We start from the raw sequence: 24,378 nt of genomic DNA, 5'->3' as shown, positions 1-24,378 counted from the left end.
CATGTCATTTAAATTTGATCAACTCACTTGAACAGTGTAAACGCCCCTTAACATTAGAGGACCGCGGCCATAGAATCAATATTAAAGCTAGAGAGAACTTGTTCGAGTGGGCTTAAACTATTAATAGAGGGAGACAGAATAACGGTAAACCACTCTCTACTCCAATCCGAATGGTTAACCAAATCTCAATAGATGGGAACGATCAATAAAACAAACAAAATCCAATGTAAACAAAGTTATTTTTATTTATATATAAAATTAGATAAAATATATACATAACTGAGTTAGAATTATAACAAATAACAAAAAAATATATCATTCACTAGCACTGCAAACTCATATTGATAGCTTTCTGTAAAAGAGTTTCTTCGTCCTCTTCTTCTGGACTGGTTTGGATACTTTGCAAACTCAACCTGAGCGCTTCCTGTAGATCACTGTCTTCCGTTTCCTGTGGTACAATGTCGTTATCGTCTACTAGACTTAACTGGAGTGCTGCTTGTAAATCGGGATCACTTTCATTTGATACATTTTTCATTGGTTCGGAAGTAATGATATCTAGAATAAATTTCAACTTTTCACTTCTTTTAGAATCCATTTCGGGAGTTTATTGGAAAATTCAATCTAAGGGGACCTATATATCTACAATTATATTGTTAACCGTGTAGGAGCAACCTAATTTTCATTTTTTTCAAAATGAAACTTGAAATTGACATTTCTAGTAATTATATAATTTGAGTAGAATAATGTTGGAAAAATATTATAAAATTGATTTATAATTCACAAATAAAAAAGATCTTGAATGTCTCAAATGTCTACAACGGGGTTTTATACTATTTTCTAAAAAGTGGTTTATATAATATATATAACTCAAATTTGACGTCAAAAGTTATAATCATTTTTCATATTTAAAATCAAGTTTTCTGTTGAAACTTCCCGCTAAAATGCTCATTATCAATATGGCGATACAGTGACGTCACCATATAGTAATCTTGTAGAGTTAACGTCATTCATTAGTGTTTATATGATTTTTTGTTATAAGATATATTTAAAAACGTAAAAATTATTTATTCACGTGCCTATAGCAAAAACTTTGTCCTGATTTTATTCCTCATACAAAGACCATTTATAAATATTGCTTCAAAATTTGAGCTCAATATTTACATTATTTCAGTCTGAAAATTTTACGAAGTGCATATGATTTCCACTAATATTTGAACAGTTTGGGAGCCTTGTATTTCAAGAATCATGACCTTAAGCCAAGTCATGATTTTATTCCTTATACAAATATCCTTTATAAACATTTTTCAAACATTTAAGCTCAATATTCCCGTTATTTCAGCTTGTAAGATTGTTTAACTGAACATATGTTTTTATTAATATTTAAACAACTTTGAACCCTCGTATTTCAAAAATCATGATCCTACGACACATTCTGATTTTATTCCCTATGCCAAAAACCTTTACAAAACATTTTCCCAAAATTTAAGCTTAATAATCCCATTATTTCAGGGTAAAAGATTGTTTAAACAAATATAATATTTAAACAACTTTGAAGCCTCAAATTCAAGAATCACGACCCTGATTTTATTTCTCATATAAAGAACCTTTCTAAACATTTCTTCAAAATTTGAGCTCAATATCTCATGTATTAAATTCGAGAAAATAATTTTAAATACAATCATTCTCATATAATTTGCATTAAAATGGACTATATTAAAAAAGTTTTAAATTTTGATACCATGAGTAAAATGGAAGGTATACCATCTGCGATTAAAAAATTTCATAATCATAAACTACCTCATGAATTATTAAAAGTAGAATTATACAATTAGGAAAACGATGATACAATTGCAGATGTCATGATTTCTACGATAATTTAACTGAAGATGCATTGGACAGAATGGAAATAAAATTTTTAAAGTGGTTAATAAGTATGCAAGAGCATAACTAAAAGAACTAAACATACTCTTAAAATCAGTCACTCCACACAGAACAATTAAAAAACTGAAGAAAAAACAATGGAACTTGATTATATAGCTTCATTGAATGCAATGATTTTGACTTTGACTATTCCACGAATTTAGACACTCTATTAACCATAAAACTTTGTTGTATCAAACTTACTTTTACTACTGCTTAATACTTCATCGGCGGTACATTCGGGTAATTCTCCTAGCACAGCAAATATGGAATAACCATCATTTTTCAACTGTGCCAAAAACAACGTTAAATAAGTATCTGATATAAGTTCTGGCCTCGAGAGAAGGGAATTTAGGTTAAACCAGTGATTGCTAATTTTCCTTATTGTAAACCAGTGATCTCGAAAATTGCATATAAAGGCAGTCATTTCACTCGGATTACTATCGAGTCTTTCATCGGTACTAGAATAAGGCACTAATTCTAACCCCCAAACTTGTAGCGCACTACTTATAACTTGAACTGAGAAATATCCGCTATCGTCCATATTTCCCGACGGCTGTTGAAGGAACTTGTGATATTCTTCACTTTCTTCACCACATTCTATTTGAATCAACATCAATTTGAATATATAATTACAAATTATTAATAAAATATGATAAATTTAATAACAGTATATTTTAAGTGATAATTTTACTCACCAGCCATTCTTTTTCTTTCTTCGTCATCTAATTTTTGTGCTAAAGTACTTAAATCAACGGCAGTAAAATAGGGCCCTTGTAACAACGAATTTAAACAGTGCTGTGCACATAGAGAACCTTCTTGCTGAAATTCAGAATTATCAGTTAATCTGACCTATATTTATTTACACCAAACAACCTTTTCATGGAATATTGTATCCATAGTAGTAAAAAACGATCAAGTACCAATTAGAAAATGTACCTATTCTGACTCAAAAATAAAAATAGACTAGTGCAATATAAATAAGTTATTTGAAATCTGGTAAAATATTTAGGCATTTTTATTAGATTAGTAATATCTTTTTACGAATTTTTAAATATTTAGAAAAAAAGCTGAAAGTTCTTTTTCAGTTTCAATATACTTTCGACGTTTCAATTGGGTTATCACAAAAAATATTTATCAAAAACTCACACTGTCACAATTAAAAGTCGAAACTCTTTTGACGGTTTTTGTTTTTCTCCAGCATGTTGACATTCAACATGGCGGCATGTCGTCAGTGCTGTGCTGTGTCGTGGTGAGTTAAAATTTTAACAAAATTTCGAAAATAAACTTCAATATTCCATCAAATCGTACGTATAACCTTTCTTTGAGTTATAATTTGTATGTTAACGCATTATTTCCAATAAAATATTTATATAAAACCTTATTATACCGAAATGTATAACCCCCTTTACAGTGCTTCATTTATGCCGCAGATCTAGACGTAGTTCAATTTCCGACTTATAAAAACTTCGTCAAATATCACATTTATTTTGTATAATTAAACATTGCTACATAGTATGATATCTACGTGAAATATTAAAAAGTGAAACTATTAATCAATAATTTGAACGTTTATCTGCCCCTTGTTCCGAACTTGCTCTCAATTTCACTTCCCTGCTTCTCTATTGATGTTTTAGTACTTAAATACTGACTTTTAATGTTTTACTTTATATAAAATCACAATTTACCAAATCAACCTATAATTTATCTATAATTAAATAAATACTGAAAAAAAAATCGACTTGGAAATATTCCATGATAATTGTAACTATATTTAATCGTTTCAATTAGTTCTGTAGTATTTTGCTTGTTTTTATTATTAATCAATGTTTACAAATTTGAAATTTTTTAAAGAAAAACCATATATTTCACAAGGTAGTCGTATTTTTAGAAATCTACAAAAGATTGTATAAGTAAAACGTGGTTTAAGTTTAATGACTGCATCACAAAGAATATAGTTATAACTTTGTATTTATATTATTGTTATATTAGTGATATAATATGATTAAATAAAATTCTAAAAATTGCCTTGGCGGTCAACATGATATAAACTGTCAGGTGTGTTGTCTATTAAGTTTCTATTTCATAGTTATGAATTTAAAAGTTTAAATGGTTACTGTGGAAATTTAATTCAATTTTCTATTGACTGATTTAAAAATTAAACCCTTGAGCTATATATAGTGTTTTTGACAAGCAACTTCCATTATTTAGAAGAAATATATCTCACATGATCCTACACATAGTTTATAGTTATGACAGTGAGGTGATCATGAATTGTTGCCCCATTTGGAACTACCACAGGCCGATGTTCTTTGCAAAGTGAATTGGTAGACAGTAAAGCTTCCCAAATGTTTGAATCTCTTTCTGCAGTTTCTTTTGCTTTCAAGTCTATAGTATGGAATATCTTAGATTACCTTGTCTGGTTAGAGTGACTAGTCGAATTTCACACATGTTTAAGAGGGGTAGTTGATTGGTAAGAGAGGCAGAAGGCCCATCTATGTGTGCTTGTCTCCTACAAGTGTTTCCATTTATCTCTTTAAAGAATGTCAAGTAGATTTATCAGAGATGTGATAGCTACACTTTTGGTCATACCAAAATGGGATCTGGATGATATACTCAGAAATTTACAAAATCATAATGTATAAGTTCAAAACAAAACTTTTCAGAGGTAATTAATTTTTATTATACATCTTCCAATTAATGAGGAATTATTTTATCTATAATCTGTTTTAAGAAGATGATAAGACTATGATTTTTTTCTATTTAGTAATTTGTGATTTAGTTGATTTGTTGTTATTTATTTATGGTATTGATGACTTTTTGATGCATTTTCCTAATTTACCTCTTTTATTTTTTGATATTTTAAGATTATTTTATTAAAAGATTTTCAAATTCAAAACAAAAAAAACTTTAGTGAGAGTGAAGACTGGCAAATTCTAACCTTCAAACCATATATCATAAAATGGTTTACTGATGGTTCAAAATCACCACAACCTTTGTTGCTGAGTATTTCAGACAATACTCATTATGTCTAGACACTTGTGAGATGATTTTTAGTGGAAATAATCTTTAATTTTTATCCTGCGTCTATCTTCCAATTAGTAAAGATTTATTTTATTTATTTTGTCTGTTCGAAGAAGATAGTCCTGGATTTTTTGTGTTTCTAGTTTTCTATAAGGATATAAAACCCAATTATAATTTAAAAGGTGTAAAATGTATTCATTGTTACATATAAACACATGTTTATAAAATGTTTGGTTGACTAGTTGACACTTAGCAAAATAAATGTAAAAATGTCAAATAACATGTGAAATTGTTTCAGCTTGTGTAACTAAGAACCTCGAAATTTAGCATAGAAAATTTGAAGTAACAAGTATACAGCGCAACTACGGGCCTTGAAGAAAATTATGAGCATTATAGCACAAAACGCACCCAGCACGCATTGAAGACATCTGAGGATTTTTTATTTAATTTTTCATACGTTTCATACAAATTTTGAGTGACTGTGAGTTGTAATTTTTTATACCATTGGATTGTCTTTTTTTCACTTGATATATTGTGAACTTGTTGGTAATTGAGTATATTGTGAATGGAATCATTTTGAAGTGGGTAATTTTTTGATGATTCGGCTGCCATAATTGACTTTGGGGGTATTTATTAAATAAATACTGTTTTTTTAAACCATTCTGTGATATTCACTACACTTAAGAAACGATAAAAGAAGTGCAAAGATTAAAAAGAAGAAGCAAAAAACCATTGTACCAAATATGTCCACGAATCCTCAGTGGAAAAACTTCCAGCCGCCCCCTGACACCATCACTCAGGATACTAGCATCATGGATTTTAAACCTATGGCCAGTACTGGTAAGATCACTTTACTGAAATCAATTTTTCAGAATATTTATCTTAAAAAAATTAGTGTTAAAAACTTTTTTGGCTGATTTTAAGGAAATAAAATGTCTCTCCATCTAATTGCATATTATCTCCGCTTCAGACTATCAAAACTTGATGTTTTTTTATTAATATAAAACTTTTATATTTTCTACTTGAAATTTCAACGTTTTTGTAGATTTTTTAATGGTCTATTGTTTTTAAAGTTAGTCCAAAGCCCTAAATTATTTTCATAAGTTCCTCAAAATGAAGCATTAGGCACTTACGGTTGCTGAATGTAATCAAAACCATAATAATCAGTGCTATAACCACATATTTCAACTGATTTCAACAAATTTGTGCTTCGATATCAAACAATTACATTTTCTACTAAAAAAATTGTTTATCCACTAGTATTAAAATTTGTTTCTATAAGATTACACAAATACATTTAATCATCTTAATCTTAATTTTATTAAAATATTTTTTTCTGGGCATTGGAAAACTCTCAACAAAGTTCAAAGGGTTGCCTGTATGCATTGCTGAAGTTATAAGGATGCGCCCAACTGAGGCAGTTGAGGTTATAACACATTTTACACTACTTAATCTGGTGACAGACATGAGATAGAAAGTATAAAAAATCAAGAAGTATGTTCATCCTTAACCAAGTACATCTCATTAGGGAAACTTCCCAATGACAACATTGAAGAAAATTTTACCTTCTTGCTGAGTAGGAATGAAAAAATATGATTTATCGCTGAGTATTTAGGGCTTTTATGGCTTCTATTCCCTTTCAAGCGTTTTATAGGAAGAATTCAATAAAAGATGAGTGTGAATGAAACTAAAAAGGAATTATGAGAAATGTGAAACAATCGAAACAATGAGATCCCATATCAACGACTCTAAACTGATAAAAAAGCATTGAAGAAAAATTTAATCTAGACAAGATTCTTGTCGCTAAAATGACAGAGTTTTTTTTATTTTGGCTTCTTGGTCTTACAGGAATCAAAGGAAATGAAGAGATCTATACCTTCAACCGGGATTGTTGGCACTTGTTCTTTCTATGATGTTAGAAAAAAAGGGGAATACTGAAAGAGAAGCATTTCTGGGTTAAATTACTCATACTTCTTGATTCAAAAAGTATTTGAATTCCAGTAAAACCAAGCTACATCTTCTCATTAGAGTATTACTGCTACAGGAAGCGTCTGATGAGACTAGGTCATGCAGAAACTGATGATTGTAGATTATGGTGATGCTTTCCCGGACTAAATTACTCCTACTCCTATGTCCAAAAAGTATTTGAATCCCAGTAAAACCGAGTTTCATCTTCCCATTAGGGTATTACTGCCTCAGGAAGCATCTTATGAAACTAGGTCTTGCAGAAACTGATTATTATAGATTCAGGGATAGGAGGAAGAAATTCCACCTCACTATTGGTAGTTAATACAAAGAATACTTCAGACAACAAATCTGTAATAGCAAATAGTTTCACAAGAAGGATGGAACTGAATGAAAAACAATGTGGTCGTGCCCTCCAGAACTAAATTGTGCTACTACTAGTCCCAAAAAATATTTGAATCCCAGTAAAACCGAGCTACATCTTCTCATTAGGGTATTACTGCCTCAGGAAGCATCTGATGAGACTATGTTTGAGACAGGAGGAAGAAACTCCACTTCACCTCACTATTGGTAGCGAATACAAAGACTACTTTAGACAACAAACTTGTAAGAACAAAGATTAGAGCTCTGGAAGGCGAGTTGTAAATGACACTAACAGCTCTAATACAATATAATTCTTAATATATTTTATGAAACTTTTATCTTTCACGAAGTAAAAGAATCTTCTATAAATTTTAGGGCTCCCATATAATATTTCTTCATAGGATTTTTTTTTGTTGAAAATATTTCTTGGCGGGTTGCTTTCTTTTCTTATGTTAGTTTTTTTGTTGATAATTTGCACCAATTTATGGTCTCTAAATCTAATTTCAGTATATTTTGTCGAAACAATTATTTTTTTTTAAAAATTTTGTAAATAATTCCAACATATTGGTATTAACTTGTACCAATACAGTAATATTTGTCTCGATTTGGATTCGTTGTGATTGCATTTGTTTTGCTTACAGGCAAACCTTCTCAAGCATTCAACTTCACTCGATCAACGTCATCTTCTCGTTTCGGAGATTTTCCGTTGCTGCAAGAAAAATCGTTACAACCTTACAACAACGGTTTATATGGCTCCTCGAGTACCACACATACATCGCCCCGTTTTCCCATCGGTACTTTCTCCTTAGACAGCACCAATAATGTCTACAACAGCAGCGGTGATAATTCATTGAATAATACCAGCATCTTCTCGAATGGAAACAATACTAGTACTAGCTACAACAATGATTCTTCTAATTCCTCTAATTTGGGTACTAGAGAAACTGGAATTATTGAAAAACTTCTGGTAAGTAACCAGTATACTAATAGTAGGCTACTAGAGACTAAAGGACATGTTTGCAGAGTATATTTATTTCTGTTTATCTTCAGTAATTGTTTAAGGTCGTTTTAATGGTTTTGTAAAAATTTCATGGTGTTTAATTGACGAGTCTTCTTCTTTTTGACCTTACTAGTTTTAAATATTGACCTCTTATAGCTTATTTCTTGAGTTTCTGTGTCCATATGAGGAAGAGGTTAATACTAAAACAACCAACATCAATGAAATATGTGGGATTTCAGGATTTCTTATTTATTGTGACAATATGCTATACCACAAGTCATTTCTAACTGCTAAAAGTTTTCCTGGCTGTCTAAAACCATTTTATTCACCAGATTTATCACCATGTGTATTATGGTTCTACTTAAAAATGAATGAATTTTTTTTTATATTTTTATATTATTGGATATTAAATTATTTAAGAAAAAATTTAGTTGGAATATATATATATATATATATATATATATATATATATATATATATATATATATATATATATATATATATATATATATCTATTGGAAAAATTATTACAAATAGAATATTGAATTTTTCAATATATATATATATATATATTGAAAAATTCAATATTCTATTCGTAATAATTTTTCCAATAGAGAGGCTTCTAATAGTTCAAATGATTACAAAGTAATTCAAATACACTAAATGATGAATTACTTTGTTGTTGATGAATTAAAGGCATATAAACACAGGTATCTTGAATAGTATTGTCTCACATATTAAAATTTTCTATTATAGGAAGTTTACCACATAAATTTTTCGTAATATTGTTAAATTGTTTTTTATAATAATTTTAAACTTGATGTTTATTTCAGCACTCGTACGGGTTTATTCAATGCTGCGAACGCCAAGCGCGTCTCTTCTTCCATTTTAGTCAGTTTAGTGGAAACATAGAACACTTGAAAATTGGGGATCCTGTCGAATTTGAAATGACATACGACAGACGTACCGGAAAACCCATTGCAAGCGCAGTTACGAAAATTGCCCCAGAGGTAGTAAGTAATATATAACCGATAGTTGTTGAACTTCCATTATTTCTTTTGAATTTTAAATATTTTTTTAAATGCCGAAAATATCCCATAATCTCAAAATTTTTTGTTATTTCGAAAAATGTAGGTTATGAGTGAAGAACGTGTGACCGGTACGGTAACTACAGAATTGAGGTCTGCTGAGGGTTCGGCTGGTGACACCACTGGAAGAATTAGTTATGAAAATCGAGGAGAATGCTTCTTCTTGCCTTACACCAAAGATGATGTCGAAGGAAATGTAACATTAAGATCTGGAGACAAAGTTAGCTTTCAAATTGCAACCAACAATCGGTAAGAGTCTCCTGATTTTTATTTAAAAAAAATTTATATTTATTACTGTAAAAAATTATACAAATCAATAAAGGATATCCTGTATGTGAAATAATTTTTCAAATATGGAAATACTGTTTCTTATATTACGTTGCTTATATTCTAACTGACTTATTGAATATTCTTGAATGTCTTTGAGTGTTCTAGAACTGTTTTAAAGAATATTGTAGCACTACTAAGAGGTAGGTTAACAGAAGAGGCAAGATTTAGAAAAAACATCAAAATTTTGAGTGTAAAGTTATAAAAAAGAGCATGCAAAAGCTATTGCATCAAATGATAAGGCTTTTCACAACTTAATGGTACAATAGTCCAATTTCTACAGGATTTAGAAGGTTTCAAGAGATGGGAAGGAACAAAAGATCAAGTGTTAGCGAGGTAAATTCACGACCTTACACCCTACCTCATCAAACTCATTTAAATGAAAAATTCTTTTGACCAAAAGAATAATCCAGCTGTAATTGACACCAGAAGAAGAAATTTTTTATTAAATCTGACAAAAAAATTAAATCCTGAAAATTTGACAAATTACCTAAGAATTATCGAATTGATAAAGCTGGAAAGCAGGGACAAACCGATGGATCCAAGGCACAGCATGATGGGCACGACATCTTATTCCAAGAGTTAATTTTGGGTCAGTTAAAACCTTCAGAAAGCTCTGAAATGTATCCCTCTGGTACATGGATGGTTCGAAGCCAATGTAAGGAGCTGAATTGGGAATTTGTGGACCAAAATGTAAGCTCGCCATGCAGCTGGGAAAATCAGTCACAATTTTTTAGGTAAGGTTGCCGGCATTTAACAGATGAGCTCATTGGAATGCATATTCACATTCTCTCTGGATAGCCATGCGACTTTGAAGGTGCTGAAGGTATTGAGTGCACTTTTAAGCAAACGTGGGAGTGCAAGCCATCAGGGTATACGACTCCATATTTTGGACCATAGCTTTACTGTGGCCTTATGAGATGTAGCATCAATAACTAACAGATGGCTAAAGAATAGGATCAAGAAAAAATACTCCAGGCCTAAGACAATCCCAAATACTTATAACCATATCAGCAAAGGGGTTCAAGGAACTCTCGCATATGCCCAGAAAAGACAAGAAATCTTCTGCTTCTTCAAATACTACCTTAAGATGATAGACACTAGTCAGAGAATCTACTCTACTCAAATAGACCCTTCCTGTTAGCCATCACTAAGGCATGTAGAATCGAACCTATATGGAGGTTCCAAAACCAATCAATCATTATAATCTCTAATGTTATAAAATCCAAGCTAGTTTGGAAGTGCATTGTACAAGTTAAATGAGTTAGGTAAGAAAAATGAAATTATCCTCTGATGCATTTCAGGACACACTGGAGTATGAGGAAATGAAATAGCTAACAGACTTGCTGCAATAAGTGTGGATAGACCCTACAAAGGGCTCGAACCTGTTTCAACTATACAGAACAATGAGGTAAATAATGGAAACGAACGTAGATTGGTGTAAAACCAGTTACGGAAACAATCTACAAGGGTTGAAACAGGCAAATATACTCCTAGGAAACTATAGCCAGGGAATAACTGTTGATTGTATGAGCTCATGAGCGGTACACTCGCGGATGATTTTGTAAAACGTAGTTTGAGATTTTGAGGAGCATATTGGGTACATCTTAGGTACCTTGAAGAAGTAGTGCTGATACATTGGGAAATGGAATGAAAAACCAACTTTGGCAGGAGGCTACCTATTTTGTATAGAAATTTTGTACTGAACACAATATTTACATACTACCACTGCGTCAACACTCACCATTACACTGTCTTACACGCGTTTCGATAACCAAGTTATCATCTTCAGAAACTTCTTGTCCAAATTACTTGTAATTTCTTTCTAAAGTTTAAAATACCCAAATTGTCTGAATTTTGTTGGTTAGTGTATGATAAAATTTATTTAGAATACAGCAAAAACGTGTCAACCGATTTAATTGTGACTTTTGCAAATATGTTGAATAGTCTAAGCAATTGAACAGTGTTGGATTGAAAATTGAATTGAACAGAAGTGACATTCAAGTGTTTTGACTCCTTTTGTTTTAAATGAAATGGATCTTCACAACTCTTATCAAATTCAATAATTTTGGGTTTGGTGAGCAATGGAGAAAGTAAAACACAGTAAAAATCTAGACTGAAAATATATGTACCTGTAATTTTCTTTTTTTTTATTTAGAGGAAACCTTGGTGCCTGTCACGTTAGACTGGAGAATCCTGCTCATCCTGTTAAATATCAAGGAGTTGTATGTTCGATGAAAGAGAGCTTCGGTTTTATAGAAAGAGCGGATGTAGTAAAAGAAATATTTTTCCATTTCTCTGAAGCGAAAACCAAAGAAGAATTGAGATTAGGTGATGATGTAGAATACATAATTCAAACAAGAAATGTAAGTCAATATCTACTTTTTGACAGTGATAACGTACCGTATAAATCCAAGTTTATGCACATTTTGCTATTTTAGTCAAAAAAGTGGTAAAACATCTAAAAGGACTGATGTTGAAATGATTTGCACGGATCAATACTCCTTTAGCTGCAAAAAGAACGAATTGGAAACGATTTTTGAATAAAAAAAGCCTCACTGATTGGTTTTAGTTCTGATAGATGTTTTGCCACTTTGGCTAATGAGATTTCGACAAGTTGTGATTAGGTTTGATGAAAAAAATACGTCGTAGGAATTTTTATAACATAATCTCACTTATAGTTAGATCATACGGTTACAAGAAAGTGCAAAACATCTAAAAATCCTAAGCTCATTACGATTTACGCGATTCTATATTCCTTTAGCAGCAAAAAGATGAATTGGAATCGGTTTTTGATTAAACAAATCCTCACTAACTTACTTTAGTCCTAATAGATGTTTTTCCACTTTTGCTGGCGAGATTAGAAGGTGTAGTGATCAGGTGTGAGAAAACAATATGTTGTACAAATTTTTCTAACAGCATTAAACTTACCTCACTCATATCTGTTTGTTTTAGACTGTTCTGCTACTTTGGACGAAAAGGTGGCTAAACATATAAAAGGTCAAAACTATCTTAGATGGTTCTATATTTTCATGATTGCTTTTAATGACTCCAAAATATTCGAAAAGAATTTTCAATGCCTCTATGATTTGAAAATGTTCATTCAAAAATTCCTCACTGATCTTACTACATGTCCAAATGTCCTAGGTATTTTCATTATGATTTTTGTATGTGGAAAAAATTTTGGTCAAAGTTGCCCATTTATGTAGTTTTGTGGTTCGTTATGGAAGCTCTTTTTATAGATTCGTAGTTGATTTTATTGAAGTCCTCATTTTGGTGATGAATTTTATGGTTGTTGTCTCTGTTATATGCTGAGCGCTGCAGTTTCCTTACTTACGTCCATGTTTTTGAATGTTATACTTCAAAATGTTCTCTGCTAAACATCATGTAAAAATCGAGTTAAATTTTCTTGAGAACCAGTCCTAACTAAAAATAGAGATTTGTCTCCAGTCATATGGCTGTAGACAAATCCCTTGGACTGAGTGTCGAAAATACTGCTGCTAGGCGGACTCTGGTAGGTCTAATTACAGGGGCACGCTGTCATAGATACAATATAAACAGTTCAACTGATCTTTTCTGTAGAATCGAGTAGAAAACTACTGCGCATCTTGTACAATTATCAAGTGACGCTTGGAGGGATCCTCAATCTTTGTTAACCTCCATGGACTAGGTCGAGAGTGACCTAAGCAATTAGAACCGACAAGGTCTTCCTTTCTTCGTAATAGTAGGAACATACAAGGTGGCCCAGAGTTTATTATTTAATTAAAAATCTTTCGTAGGGTCTTACGTTTCCAGCAGCTCAAAATCGCTTTCCATCATCATTGTACATGTCTCGCATCCGTATGTGACTACGAGACGGATTATTGTCTTGTAAATTGTGAGCTTTGACCTTCGTGAGAGCCCTCTAAACTCTCTGGACTGCCCAGAAGCATCTGTTCCCCGCAGCAACCCTTACCTGACTCTTCTCTGACTTGGAACGTGGTTTGGGAGGTCAAGGTTCTCCTTGAGGTTTTCATCTACATGGTTTTCTGTTCATTGATTTTGAGTCCTTTTCTACCAGGTCCTCATACAGCTGATGTCTGAGAATACTGTCGTATGCCTGGTGGAAGTCAATGAAGAGTTGGTGAAGATCGACATTGTACTCGTGTTTTCTGTAGGGTCTGACGGATCATAAATATGTGAACAGTGGAACGGTTATGGCGAATTTAATTAGTACTTCTAAAAATGAGGATACTGCTTGTTTTTAAAACTATATAATAATAGAGATACGACCCTTCAAAGGAGCAAATTGATTTATAAACAATGAATCAGACTCAAACTCATATATATATATATATATATATATATATATATATATATATATATATATATATATATATATATATATATATATATATATATATATATATATATATATACTCATTTGTTTAATCTAGGGAAAAGAGGTGGCTTGTAATATCACCCGTTTACCACCCGGTACTGTCATATTTGAAGATCTGAAGGCGGATATAATGAAAGGACAAGTACTGAAACCTATCGATCGAGGACCACGTAATCCAAACGACGCTTTACCGGGTCGAATCAGGTACCGGGCAGCAGATCATTCAGAAGTCGAAATATCTTTCAGCGAAAAAGATCAAATGGGAGATTTTACTCTACGTCACGGTGATTGGGTACAGTTCCAAATAGCTACCGATAGAAGGGATGCTTTGGATAGAGCAACTCACATCATGTTATTGGACGAAAGCTTCAAGTAAGTTAATTATTGATAAACCCCCTGAAAACATCCTTATTTTTCTATTATCAATTTTTTTGTAAAACAGAGTATCGGGCGAGAAAAGAGAACAAGGTGTAGTGTGTTCTGTAAAAGAGGGATTCGGTTTCCTGAGGTGTGTCGAGAGGGAGGCGAGGCTGTTTTTCCATTTTAACGAAATATTGGACGTCGAACGTACCAACGAGGTGCAAGTAGGCGACGAGTTCGAGTTCACTGTCGTTCAAGATCAGACGAGCTCGGGCATGTTTTCAAGCAATCGACAAAGTGCCATTAGAATGAAATGGTTACCGCCGGGTAAGTGAAAATCTTATAACATTGATTACTTAATTAATTACTTACTTCTTTCTCCATTGTTTTCTTTTTAATTCGGTTTATTTTTTTTTTGTTTTATGATCGTTGTATCCAGGAACTCTAGGAGGTTCCTTCTTCTTGTGAATGGGACTAGTTTTATTTTACTGGGGTTGATCGAGAGTCACCCACTAGAGTGACAGTAGGGTTGCCTTATGGACAACCATTCACTGTAGTAACAGTATTTCCATTTATTTCCGCCGTTACTACATAATAGAATAGAATAGGGATATTCACTTTTAATAGATTGATGTGAAGTGTAGGCAATGTAGTGTTCTGTTGATGAATTGTTTAGTGTGAAGCGGCTTTCTCTATAGCTTTTAAGTAAAAGGGGATGAGGTTAATAAGACTTTGGGGTTGATCTTCTGGTCTTCTGCTCGTTTTTGATATGAATACTGTTTTTGTTTGTCACCATATTTTAGGTATATGTGGGCCTGAAAATGCTTTTGAAGATGTTTACTCATTCCTTTGAAGCCTTTTTGTAGCATTGCCGACTTTGCCAGGTGATTTGAAAGTCTCCATCCTTCTGCCAGTATTTTATTTTGGTTTTCAGCATTTTTAGTGATTTCAGAGCTAGGAAAGTGAATCTTTAAAAGGTATATTTCCTGCTCATTTTCTTTTTGGCTTTTGAAGAAAAAACAAAGTAAATAAATAGAAAAATGTTGAAACCTCATGTTATACTTCCATGAAACTTTCTTTATAATTCTTTGATGGAAAATCTCTTTAATCCTGATATCTGTCCACTATTTCTTTTAAATACTAATGAAAGTGCTCGTCATGTTTGTTATTATAGTTTGCTAAATTATTTCAAAAAATGATCCTATCCTGTTGGTAGTTGACCAGAAGCCAAGATCACAAAACGTTTAACAGCAAGTGTTTCAAGAATTTTAAGAGCATTTCAAGCTGCAGATTCATTGTTTGGACAAAGAAAAGGAATATAAGTACACAAATAGAAAAGAGCTTCAAGAACTGAAAAATTCTAATTAGAAATAACAAATGTGAAGTGATTGCCTCAACTTTACAGAAATAGCTTTTGGAAGGAAGAAAATAATGGCAAAACGTTTATCTTTGAGTGTTCCATAAATTTCCTAAAAATATTTCAGAAGGATTGTCTCCAAAAAGAAAAGAAATAATGGGACACAAGTAGCACTGATAGAGAAGATGCTCTCTTCTTGTCTGTTACATTTTTTGCAATAGTTGTCACTCCCCCTTTCTGGAGTTTTATGCCAGTGATTACTCCAATAGTCTTCTATATTGTTTTCTCTTCACTGATCCTTGCCAAATTGCTCTGGATATTATGCAGTCACCACATATCCCGATGTTTGACTTAGATTCTAGTGTCAATAACATATTTTAACAATTCATCAGTAGTAGCAGTGTAACTGTCTCTTCGGCATCCCACTTTTTGCAAGCCTATCTCTTTTAGAGGCTTCTTGCACTTCATAGTGTCCATGTACCCAGCAAATGCTAATGAGTTCAGGAAAGTGTATTGAGATAGCTCATGACCAATTTTGATGTTTTTATTTTATTTATTGATTAAGGTTGTTTGTGTAAATTGTTGTTTTTGTTTGATTCACCACTTTCCCTTAACAATCTTCTTGAAGGATATTAATATTGAGGTTTCTTTTTCATTCCATTCTTCTTGTAGGAATTTTTTTATGTTTTTTTCTCGAGCTAATAGATAGTTAATTTCAGGTACTGTACAGTTTGAAATAAGAATAGAAAACGACTTAACGGGTATCGTGACAAGTGACTTACCGTTGAGCAATTGGAACAACAGAAGCCCTACGAAGAATCAAAACGGTTTGACCGGAGAAAATAGTAATCCAGAATGTGGATTGATCGGTTATAGCATCAATGGAATTAAAAAGACAATTTCTTTTTATGCTAAAGACTGCAATCCAAAACAAATACCAAGAGTTGGAGATAAGGTAATAAATTATCTAGTTCCTTGGATAAGTTCTTGTAGTAATCTCAATTTTTTATTCTGTAGGTTCAATTTAATATCAATCAAGTGAAGAGGAACAAAGAATTTATAGCGGTAGATGTACAGATAGTTCAACCCGCTAACCAAACCAATGGAATTAAACAAGTAATAACAAGAAATAACGGTGCACAAGTTTACCAAGGATTCATAGCAGCATTGAAAGATGGTTTCGGTTTTATTGAAACAATGCAACATGATAAAGAAGTTTTCTTCCATTTTAGGTACATCAATTTTCCATTATAATATTCCCTTAATCAGTATTAATTATCTATTTCTTTATTTCAGTAATTTCGGGGGCGAATCTAGTAGTCTAGATTTAGGTACTGAAGTGGAATATAACTTAGGTACCCGTGGTAATTCCGGTTCTTGTTCTTCTGCCGAGAACGTTAAAGTTATTCCAAAAGGTACCATTACTCTACCGGAATACCAAGGAGATATACTAGAAGGTACCGTCGTGAGACCTTTGCGATCCGTAAACCCCGATCAGAATGAGTACTCCGGACTTATCAGAACGAAAAGTGAAAATCACAATGATAAAGTGGAAGAATACGAATTTGGAATTATGGGATTGGTTAACAAGAGAGAATTGTTACAGGTAAATTCATTAGGATACCGATTTTCATTAATTAGATGCTCACAAAATCATGTTATTGGAGAGTCACAAAAGTGGGTTAGAGAGGGAACAATTCAATGTGTTGGAACAGTTCTGTAACGCAAAGGACTGTAATGAACATTAGAAGTGGTTTTTTATACAATCTGGTTAATTGGATTGAGTGTTGGGAAACTGGTGACAAGACACTTTCTAATGACCTATTTGGGACTCTTAGTACCCTCTCTGAGCTCCAATATTAACGTTTTTAAGACCGCAAACCCTTGGATTTATTCCCAAGTTTCTTAATAAAAATTTCTCTAGAAAAAGTTATCTTTTATGTCTTCTAAATTGTTTATATGAATTAAGAAAAACAAATATAATAAATCATAGTGTTTTTACCATCTATTTAATTCTTATCCAAAATAAAATCCATTGATAACCAATTTTACCAAAAAGACAGTTTTCTAATTTGGAAAATTACATAATGTAGTTTTGCTGAAGAATTCATCAAATTTTGTTTAATAAAAATGGGTTGTAAAGCACGGCTGATAAAATTATAACTAAGGATATGTGAGTGAAATGATAGGAACTGAGCTTCCAGTGCCATATGTTGAAAAAAAACTCAAAATATATGATTAGTAGGGTGTTTAACAATATGCTGCATATATTATTACTTTCACTTTGTTTAAAAACACTTTATTGTTATCCGTATACAAATAATTACTACTAATAATTACAATACTAAACGTTTTGTCATCATTTTGCCTTCTGCTCAACTTCCAGAAGCCTTTTTCGAACATATTGAGTTATGTCATGATTCAATAATTCCTTTCTGAGCTAGTCTTTCTCGGATAAACTTTTCTGTTATCAAAATGTCCATAAATTTCTTAAAATACTTCATGCTAAGTGTTTTGCTTTCATTTTACCTTCCAGTCAACTCCCAAAAGCCTTTTTCGTACAGTTAAGATGTTCATTTCAACACCAAAACTCTGGAAACACTTGATACTAATTCTATTTCTATAATTTTCTGAGTTTTTGAAGCCTGCAAAAACCTTTCCCTCGTCGTTGAGGAAATCTATGCAAAAGAGAAGGTTAGAAGAAAGTGGTGAATCAAACAAAAACAAAAATTTGAAAGTTGAAGCAATCACTTCAATACTACCATCCATTAAAGCTCTTTATTTGTCTTTTTTTGGATTTAGTTTGTCATTTCTAATTAGAATTTATCTCTTCTTGGAGCTCTTTTCCATTTGTGTCCTTACATTCCTTTTATTTTTTAAGATAATGATCCTGAAGTTTGAAAATTTTTTTAAAATTTATGAAACACTTGATTCTAAACGTTTTGTCATCATTTTATGAGTTTGTTCCTCCCGGTCAACTCCCAAAAACATTTTTCATACAGTTACGGTGTTCATTACAAAACCATAATCCACCAAAATCCTTGGAAGGTCTTTGCTTGTCTTTCTTTGATGTCGTTTGCTTCTGTTTAAAATGTATCAATCTTGGAGTTATGTTCCATTTGCATGCACATTTTCCTTTTCTTTTTAGAGACAATGATCCTGAGGCCTAAAATATTCTGAAAATCCATGAAAAACTTGTTTTTCCTATACCAACTACTGTAGCTACATCTCCCAGAGTCTTAGATCAAAACCACATATTCTTAAATTGCTAACATCATAAGGTATTGTTTTATTCAATTTTTTTTGTAGGTTGGTGATCACGTTCAATTCCAGGTCGATACCACCGGCAGAGCTGCTAACATAGTGGCCGTGAGGAAAAAACTAAAAGCTACAGTCGATGCTATCAAAGGTCATTTCGGTTTTCTGGCTTATGAAGTCGAAGAAGGAAAAAAGCTATTTTTTCACATGACCGAAGTTAAAGATAACGCCAGTCTACAAGTTGGAGATACCGTTGAATTTGTCCTCGTCACCAATCATAGAAGTGGAAAATCCTCCGCTTGCAATGTTGTTAAAGTCAGGTTAGTAAGAATTTTTCAACTTTTGTCCTAAATAAAACACTTCCATGTTGGATTTTTGGAACCTGTAAGCAAAACAACTTCATAGTATTGATATTTATATTGAAATCCTATCATTTTTGTCCTTCAAATAATTTGATTTCGCCTATAATGATTTTTCTACCATACTCTGTTATTTTTCTCATATTTTCTATACTTCCCGGAAGACTTCAAGTCTACAATACTGAATAATAGAGCCGCACAGATGAATCCAGGATCAATGGCAGGCTTCTGTGGAGGACACTAAACTACCTTTAATTATCTGCTTGGTTCATTTGAACTACCTCCAATACTAATAACTGACATGTTTTTGTAAAGATGAAGAAATTTTGATCCACTTTGTTGTTGGGCATTTTTTCTTTCATGTTATTGACTATACAGAACAGTGATTTTGCTTTTTCAATTATTTTATATTCCTCAAATTCACTTTACTGAATCACCAATAATTTTAACGAATCGTTAGGTGGATTCAAACTTGATACAATTAAACTATCTTGAATTATCTACTTGATTCATTTGAACTACTGACAATACTCATAACAAGCAGCAATGACATTATTTTGTAAAGATGAAGAATATCATGCTTATATTCATTTCAATATAAGTCAAAAGTATTTCCTGTGATGGAATATGGTCTATTCCATCTTCTCCTACAGTACAGATTCTATAAATACCACAACAACCGAACTGGTATGCTCTAGATGCAGAAAGTCTAACAAGAACTGATTTGTAATGGTTGCAAGGTTTGGGCGCTGGAGCAACTGCAAGGATTATTCTCTCGCCACTTGTTATTACTTATCTTTTAACCGGACACGGTCATTTAATACGCCATCTTCATATTATTGTTATCATAGGTGATCTGGTGCATGTAATAGAAAGCAACTGAAGACCAATCGGTCTTTGATAGTTTTAGTGGGACACGACAGGAAGTGCGTTACAGTCTACATATTTAGATGCTCTGGCTCCATGAATGGAGTTGGCGCTGTTTTACTTCTAAATTTTTTTGTATGACTGTACCCTGAATTATTTAAATTTTTCTTGGTTAATTTTTAGCAACTGCCATTTGTATTACAGTGATGTCCAAGCCCGACCAGAAAGACTAATAAGTAGACTGCGAACCATTTCGGTGGACGATACAGGACCGAAACTAATGGTGATGCGTCAACCAAAAGGACCTGACGGCTCTAAGGGATTCTCGTCTGAGGCACGCTCGAATCGCATACCCGGTGTCGTGCCTAAATAAAAAAATTAATTCTTAAAGTAAATTGCATAGTCAAAGTCATTTTTCATTATTGTCATTTACAAAAAAAAACTGTAGGATCTAACTTACTCTTGTCTTGTAGCAATGGAGTTGGTTTAATATACTGTATTATATAAATTAAGGGATGTCTAAGTAAGAACAATATTTTGCAGGTTCTAGACAAGAATAGATAGAGTAATTTTGGAAGACGCCGTCCTTTTTAATTTAATTTAGACATAATTATTTGTTGAAATATAAGAAATCTAGTTTCATTTTAATATAAATACACTAAAAAAAAACGTAATCATCATGAATGTCATTTTAAAAATAATTTAACTTATAGAGAAGTTGATTATATTCATATTCAATTACTATACAATGACATTGCCTGATCCTTCCAGCCGGATATGGATCTATAGAAGGCTCGAAAGACCAAAAAGTGTAATTGTTAATATCGTTACTGCATATCTTCAACTAAAATGGAATTTTTTTTCTATAAAGTTGCCAGTTGCTACAACGAGACTCACAGTAACATGATCTGGTACTTCGAGCCGGATATTAATCACATAGAAGGCTTGAAGGACCAGATAATGTTATTGTTAGTGTCGTTACTATATATCTTCAACTATAATCGAGTTCGTTTTAACGTTGAGATGAATTCTCTCTTTTCAACGCGAAAATTTATATTGTTGCAAGTTTCTCCACAACGTTTCACGTTGAAATGGTTTAAAAAGCTCCTCCAGTCCTAAATCTAAGGTAATAGCACAATTTTGGATAATTTGGTTGATAAATATAGCATCAAACTCTAATTGTAGTGCGTTTTCACGAATATGTATTTTATAGTTTCGAAATAAGAAATCTAGTTAGATTCTAATATAGATAGATACACTAAAAAATCATATTAAATTCTAAACTAAAATTAACTTCAGGAAACAATGATAATCATTCTAATAAACTGCAACAACACTCACAGTAACTTTATCTGGTCCTTCCAGTCGGATATTAATCACCTAAAAGGCTCAAAGGACCAGATAATGTAATTGTTAGTGTCGTTATTGCATATATTTTATAATCAAATTCGATGTAGAGATGAATTTCAATTTTCTAAAATGAAATTTTCAAGAAAAAAATTCTTCAATACCAAAATTGCCAGTTTTATCTCGATGTTGCCAGTTGTTTCATATTGAAATGATGCTAAGTCTTAAATCTCTCTTAAAAGGACAATTTCGAATAATGTGGTTAATAAATCTTTCTCCAAAATTCAGTTATAGTGCATCTTTATTAGTTTGTATTTCATAGTGTTGAAATAACAATATTCCGCTTACTTCTAATATAAATATACTAAAAAAATCATCATTACGTTATCTTCAACTTCCTCAAACAATTTATACCGAACTACTACAATAACATTACCTGATCCTTCAAGCCGAATAAGAATCTATTTAAGGCTTGAAAGACCAGAAAGTGTAATTGTTAGTATTTATAAATTGTGTGTTACTTAAATTAGAGTTATATAGTGAAAAATATAATGAAAATGAGTATCTGTAATGATGTAATTTAACGATAAATATGGATAGTTTCGTGAGGGTCAAGTTAAATTGAATTCTTGTCTAGAACAACATTTAACGGAGTAAAATAACAATCTAAACACAATTTTTATTCTAATACTGTTGAAGACTTTGAATGTGAACGTTTTGTTGTCGTTAACGATTTTCATTTTCTTAATCGGTAAGGAATTTATAAATACATAGTTGTTACGTTACTATTTTACCTCGTTAAAGTTTTTACATCGCAACAAGTCTTAAACAAGGGCAAGGAACTATTCGGTTAACATATACACCAATACTAGTAGCTAATATTTATACGTGTTAAAATTTTGAACAAACAAATAAAATTGAATGAATTACGCTGCGAGAACACTGCTTAGAAACCAAAAATAAAAAATATATTAAATGATAATCCATTGACAAATATTAAATACAATGAATTTACAATTAGGATACAGAGTTAAGGTATTAGAGTATATATGATCTAGAGAAGACTGCATCAGTAAGTAAACTGTACATTATAAGACCTTTTTTAATTTTTATTTAAACTTCCATTTAGATGTAACATTAGTTTGCAGTCTGCCAGTACCCGCAACACTCTTATAAACAAATCATCAGTTTATTTTTATTTGCGAATTTATAATATACTTTTAGTGAGTAATAAGTAAATGATGTGATGCAGATAGTGACTTGAGATTCTCTGCGAGTTTATCTTATAGATCTTCGGGTCATTGTCTTTTTAGTATTCTTTTCTTGCAGTAGGGGGTTGATTTTTTTGGTTGCAATTGTTTGTAAGCGATTTTTACACAGTGGAATTACGATAAGTCGAACTGCCATGTGACGCATAAAAATTTCGAGTTATCAAAAGTGAGTACTTTATTTTATCTACGTCAATTCCCATTGAAATGATTAAAAAGAAAATTGAGTCCTAAATCTGGGATAAAAGAACAATTTATGTTAGTTCACATGAATCTGTGTTTCATATTTTTGAAATAAGAAATCTAGTTCGATTTTAATTTAGATACACTAAAATATCATCATTATGTCATTCTAAAACTAAAATCAACTTTAGGAAACGATGATAATGATACTAATCAACTACACCAACACATATAGTTCCATTATCTGGTCATTCGAGCAGAATATTAATCAACTAGTAGGTTTGATAGACTAGATAATGTGATTTTTAGTATGGTTACTGCATGTATCAATTATAATTGAGTTCTCTTTACTGTAACGATGAATTTCAGTTTTGAATAACGAAAATTTTCCAAATAAATTGATACAAACATTATAATTTTCAATGTTCAGCACCAAAAATTGCCAGTGAATGCACCAAAATTGCCAGTTAATCAACGTTTTTTCACGTTGAAACGATTTAAAAGGCTCTTAATTTTGTTATTAAATGTCTTATGATACTTCAATTATAATGCGTTTTCATGAATTTATGTTTGATATTGTTGGAATATGAAATCTAGTTCTATTCTAATATCGATTCACTAAAAAAATTATCGTGCCATTCTAGAACTTAAACAAACTTCAGGAAACGATGATAATCATACTAAACCACTACACCAACACTTACGGTAACATTTTCTGGTCGTTCGAGCCGAGAAATTGTTTTTTTGATCTCGTTATAACTAGTTTATCTTTATCAACACTTTTTCACGTTGAAAAGATTTGAAGGACTGTTAAGTTCTAAGTTTGAGTAAAACACAAATAAAACTTCAATGATAGTGCATTTTCGTGAATTTGTGTTTCGTATTATTGAAATATGAAATCTAGTTTGATTTTAATAGATATTCACTAAAAAAATCATCATTGTGTCATTCTAAAACTGAAATTAACTTTAAGAAATAATGATAATTATAATAACTAACTACACCAAACTTCTAGTTCCATTATCTGGTCATTTGAGCCGGATATTAATCACCTAGAAGGCTCGAAGGACCAGATAATGTAATTGCTAGTGTCATTACTGCATATCTTTAATTATAATCGAGTTCCTTTTAATGCAGAGACAAATTACAAGTTTCTAAATGGTATTAAAAAAACTGATACAATCATAATTATTCTCTTTTCAATGCTCAAATTACCAATTTTTGGTCAACGTTCCCAGGCAATCAACCATGTTTATGGAACATTAAGGAAAAAGAACAAGAGGAGGATTTTATTTATTGTAATTTATAAAT

General features: G+C 31.8%; 2 protein-coding genes across 10 annotated transcripts; one reads left to right on the top strand and one right to left on the bottom strand.

The window, feature by feature from the left end:
• Positions 1–220: 220 nt before the first annotated feature.
• Positions 221–3,632, bottom strand: LOC130893371 (ataxin-3-like). Of its 2 annotated transcripts, none has more exons than XM_057799417.1 (4): positions 3,070–3,632; positions 2,619–2,742; positions 2,125–2,520; positions 221–555 (listed from the first exon to the last, which is right to left on the bottom strand). In XM_057799417.1, exons 1-4 carry the CDS (start codon positions 3,130–3,132, stop codon positions 323–325), a joined length of 816 nt encoding a protein of 271 aa, XP_057655400.1. In that variant the 5' UTR covers positions 3,133–3,632; the 3' UTR covers positions 221–322. The 2 variants fall into 2 exon arrangements, with proteins under 2 accessions (XP_057655400.1, XP_057655401.1); XM_057799418.1 differs by having other exon boundaries at positions 2,797–3,085.
• Positions 3,018–22,546, top strand: LOC130893370 (cold shock domain-containing protein E1). 8 transcript variants are annotated; one of them, XM_057799413.1, is made up of 13 exons: positions 3,018–3,172; positions 5,243–5,784; positions 7,914–8,239; positions 9,106–9,285; positions 9,407–9,609; positions 11,846–12,053; positions 14,124–14,440; positions 14,511–14,755; positions 16,505–16,740; positions 16,803–17,017; positions 17,082–17,391; positions 19,095–19,363; positions 20,474–22,546. In XM_057799413.1, the coding sequence occupies exons 2-13, from the start codon at positions 5,688–5,690 to the stop codon at positions 20,640–20,642; spliced, it is 2,775 nt and encodes a 924-aa protein (XP_057655396.1). In that variant the 5' UTR covers positions 3,018–3,172; positions 5,243–5,687; the 3' UTR covers positions 20,643–22,546. The 8 variants fall into 8 exon arrangements, with proteins under 8 accessions (XP_057655396.1, XP_057655398.1, XP_057655393.1 ...); XM_057799415.1 differs by having other exon boundaries at positions 3,038–3,172; positions 9,106–9,282; XM_057799410.1 differs by having other exon boundaries at positions 3,038–3,172; positions 9,106–9,282; positions 20,453–22,546.
• Positions 22,547–24,378: the final 1,832 nt, after the last annotated feature.

Source organism: Diorhabda carinulata, chromosome 4, assembly GCF_026250575.1.
Source record: "Diorhabda carinulata isolate Delta chromosome 4, icDioCari1.1, whole genome shotgun sequence".
NCBI classification, from domain to species: domain Eukaryota; kingdom Metazoa; phylum Arthropoda; class Insecta; order Coleoptera; family Chrysomelidae; genus Diorhabda; species Diorhabda carinulata.
Note: the sequence above shows the minus strand (reverse complement) of the source record. Positions and strands in the feature narration are given on the sequence as shown.

Coding starts and splice junctions, on each gene's coding strand:
- LOC130893370 (XM_057799408.1), top strand. CDS start 5,688: ATGTCCACGAATCCTCAGTGGAAAAACTTCCAGCCGCCCCCTGACACC. Junction 9,610..11,845: donor CAAATTGCAACCAACAATCG/GTAAGAGTCTCC, acceptor TTTTTTATTTAG/AGGAAACCTTGGTGCCTGTC. Junction 14,441..14,510: donor TTATTGGACGAAAGCTTCAA/GTAAGTTAATTA, acceptor TTTGTAAAACAG/AGTATCGGGCGAGAAAAGAG.
- LOC130893371 (XM_057799417.1), bottom strand. CDS start 3,132: ATGTCAACATGCTGGAGAAAAACAAAAACCGTCAAAAGAGTTTCGACT. Junction 2,743..3,069: donor CGACTTTTAATTGTGACAGT/GTGAGTTTTTGA, acceptor TCTGAATTTCAG/CAAGAAGGTTCTCTATGTGC. Junction 556..2,124: donor AGTATTAAGCAGTAGTAAAA/GTAAGTTTGATA, acceptor AATTTATTCTAG/ATATCATTACTTCCGAACCA.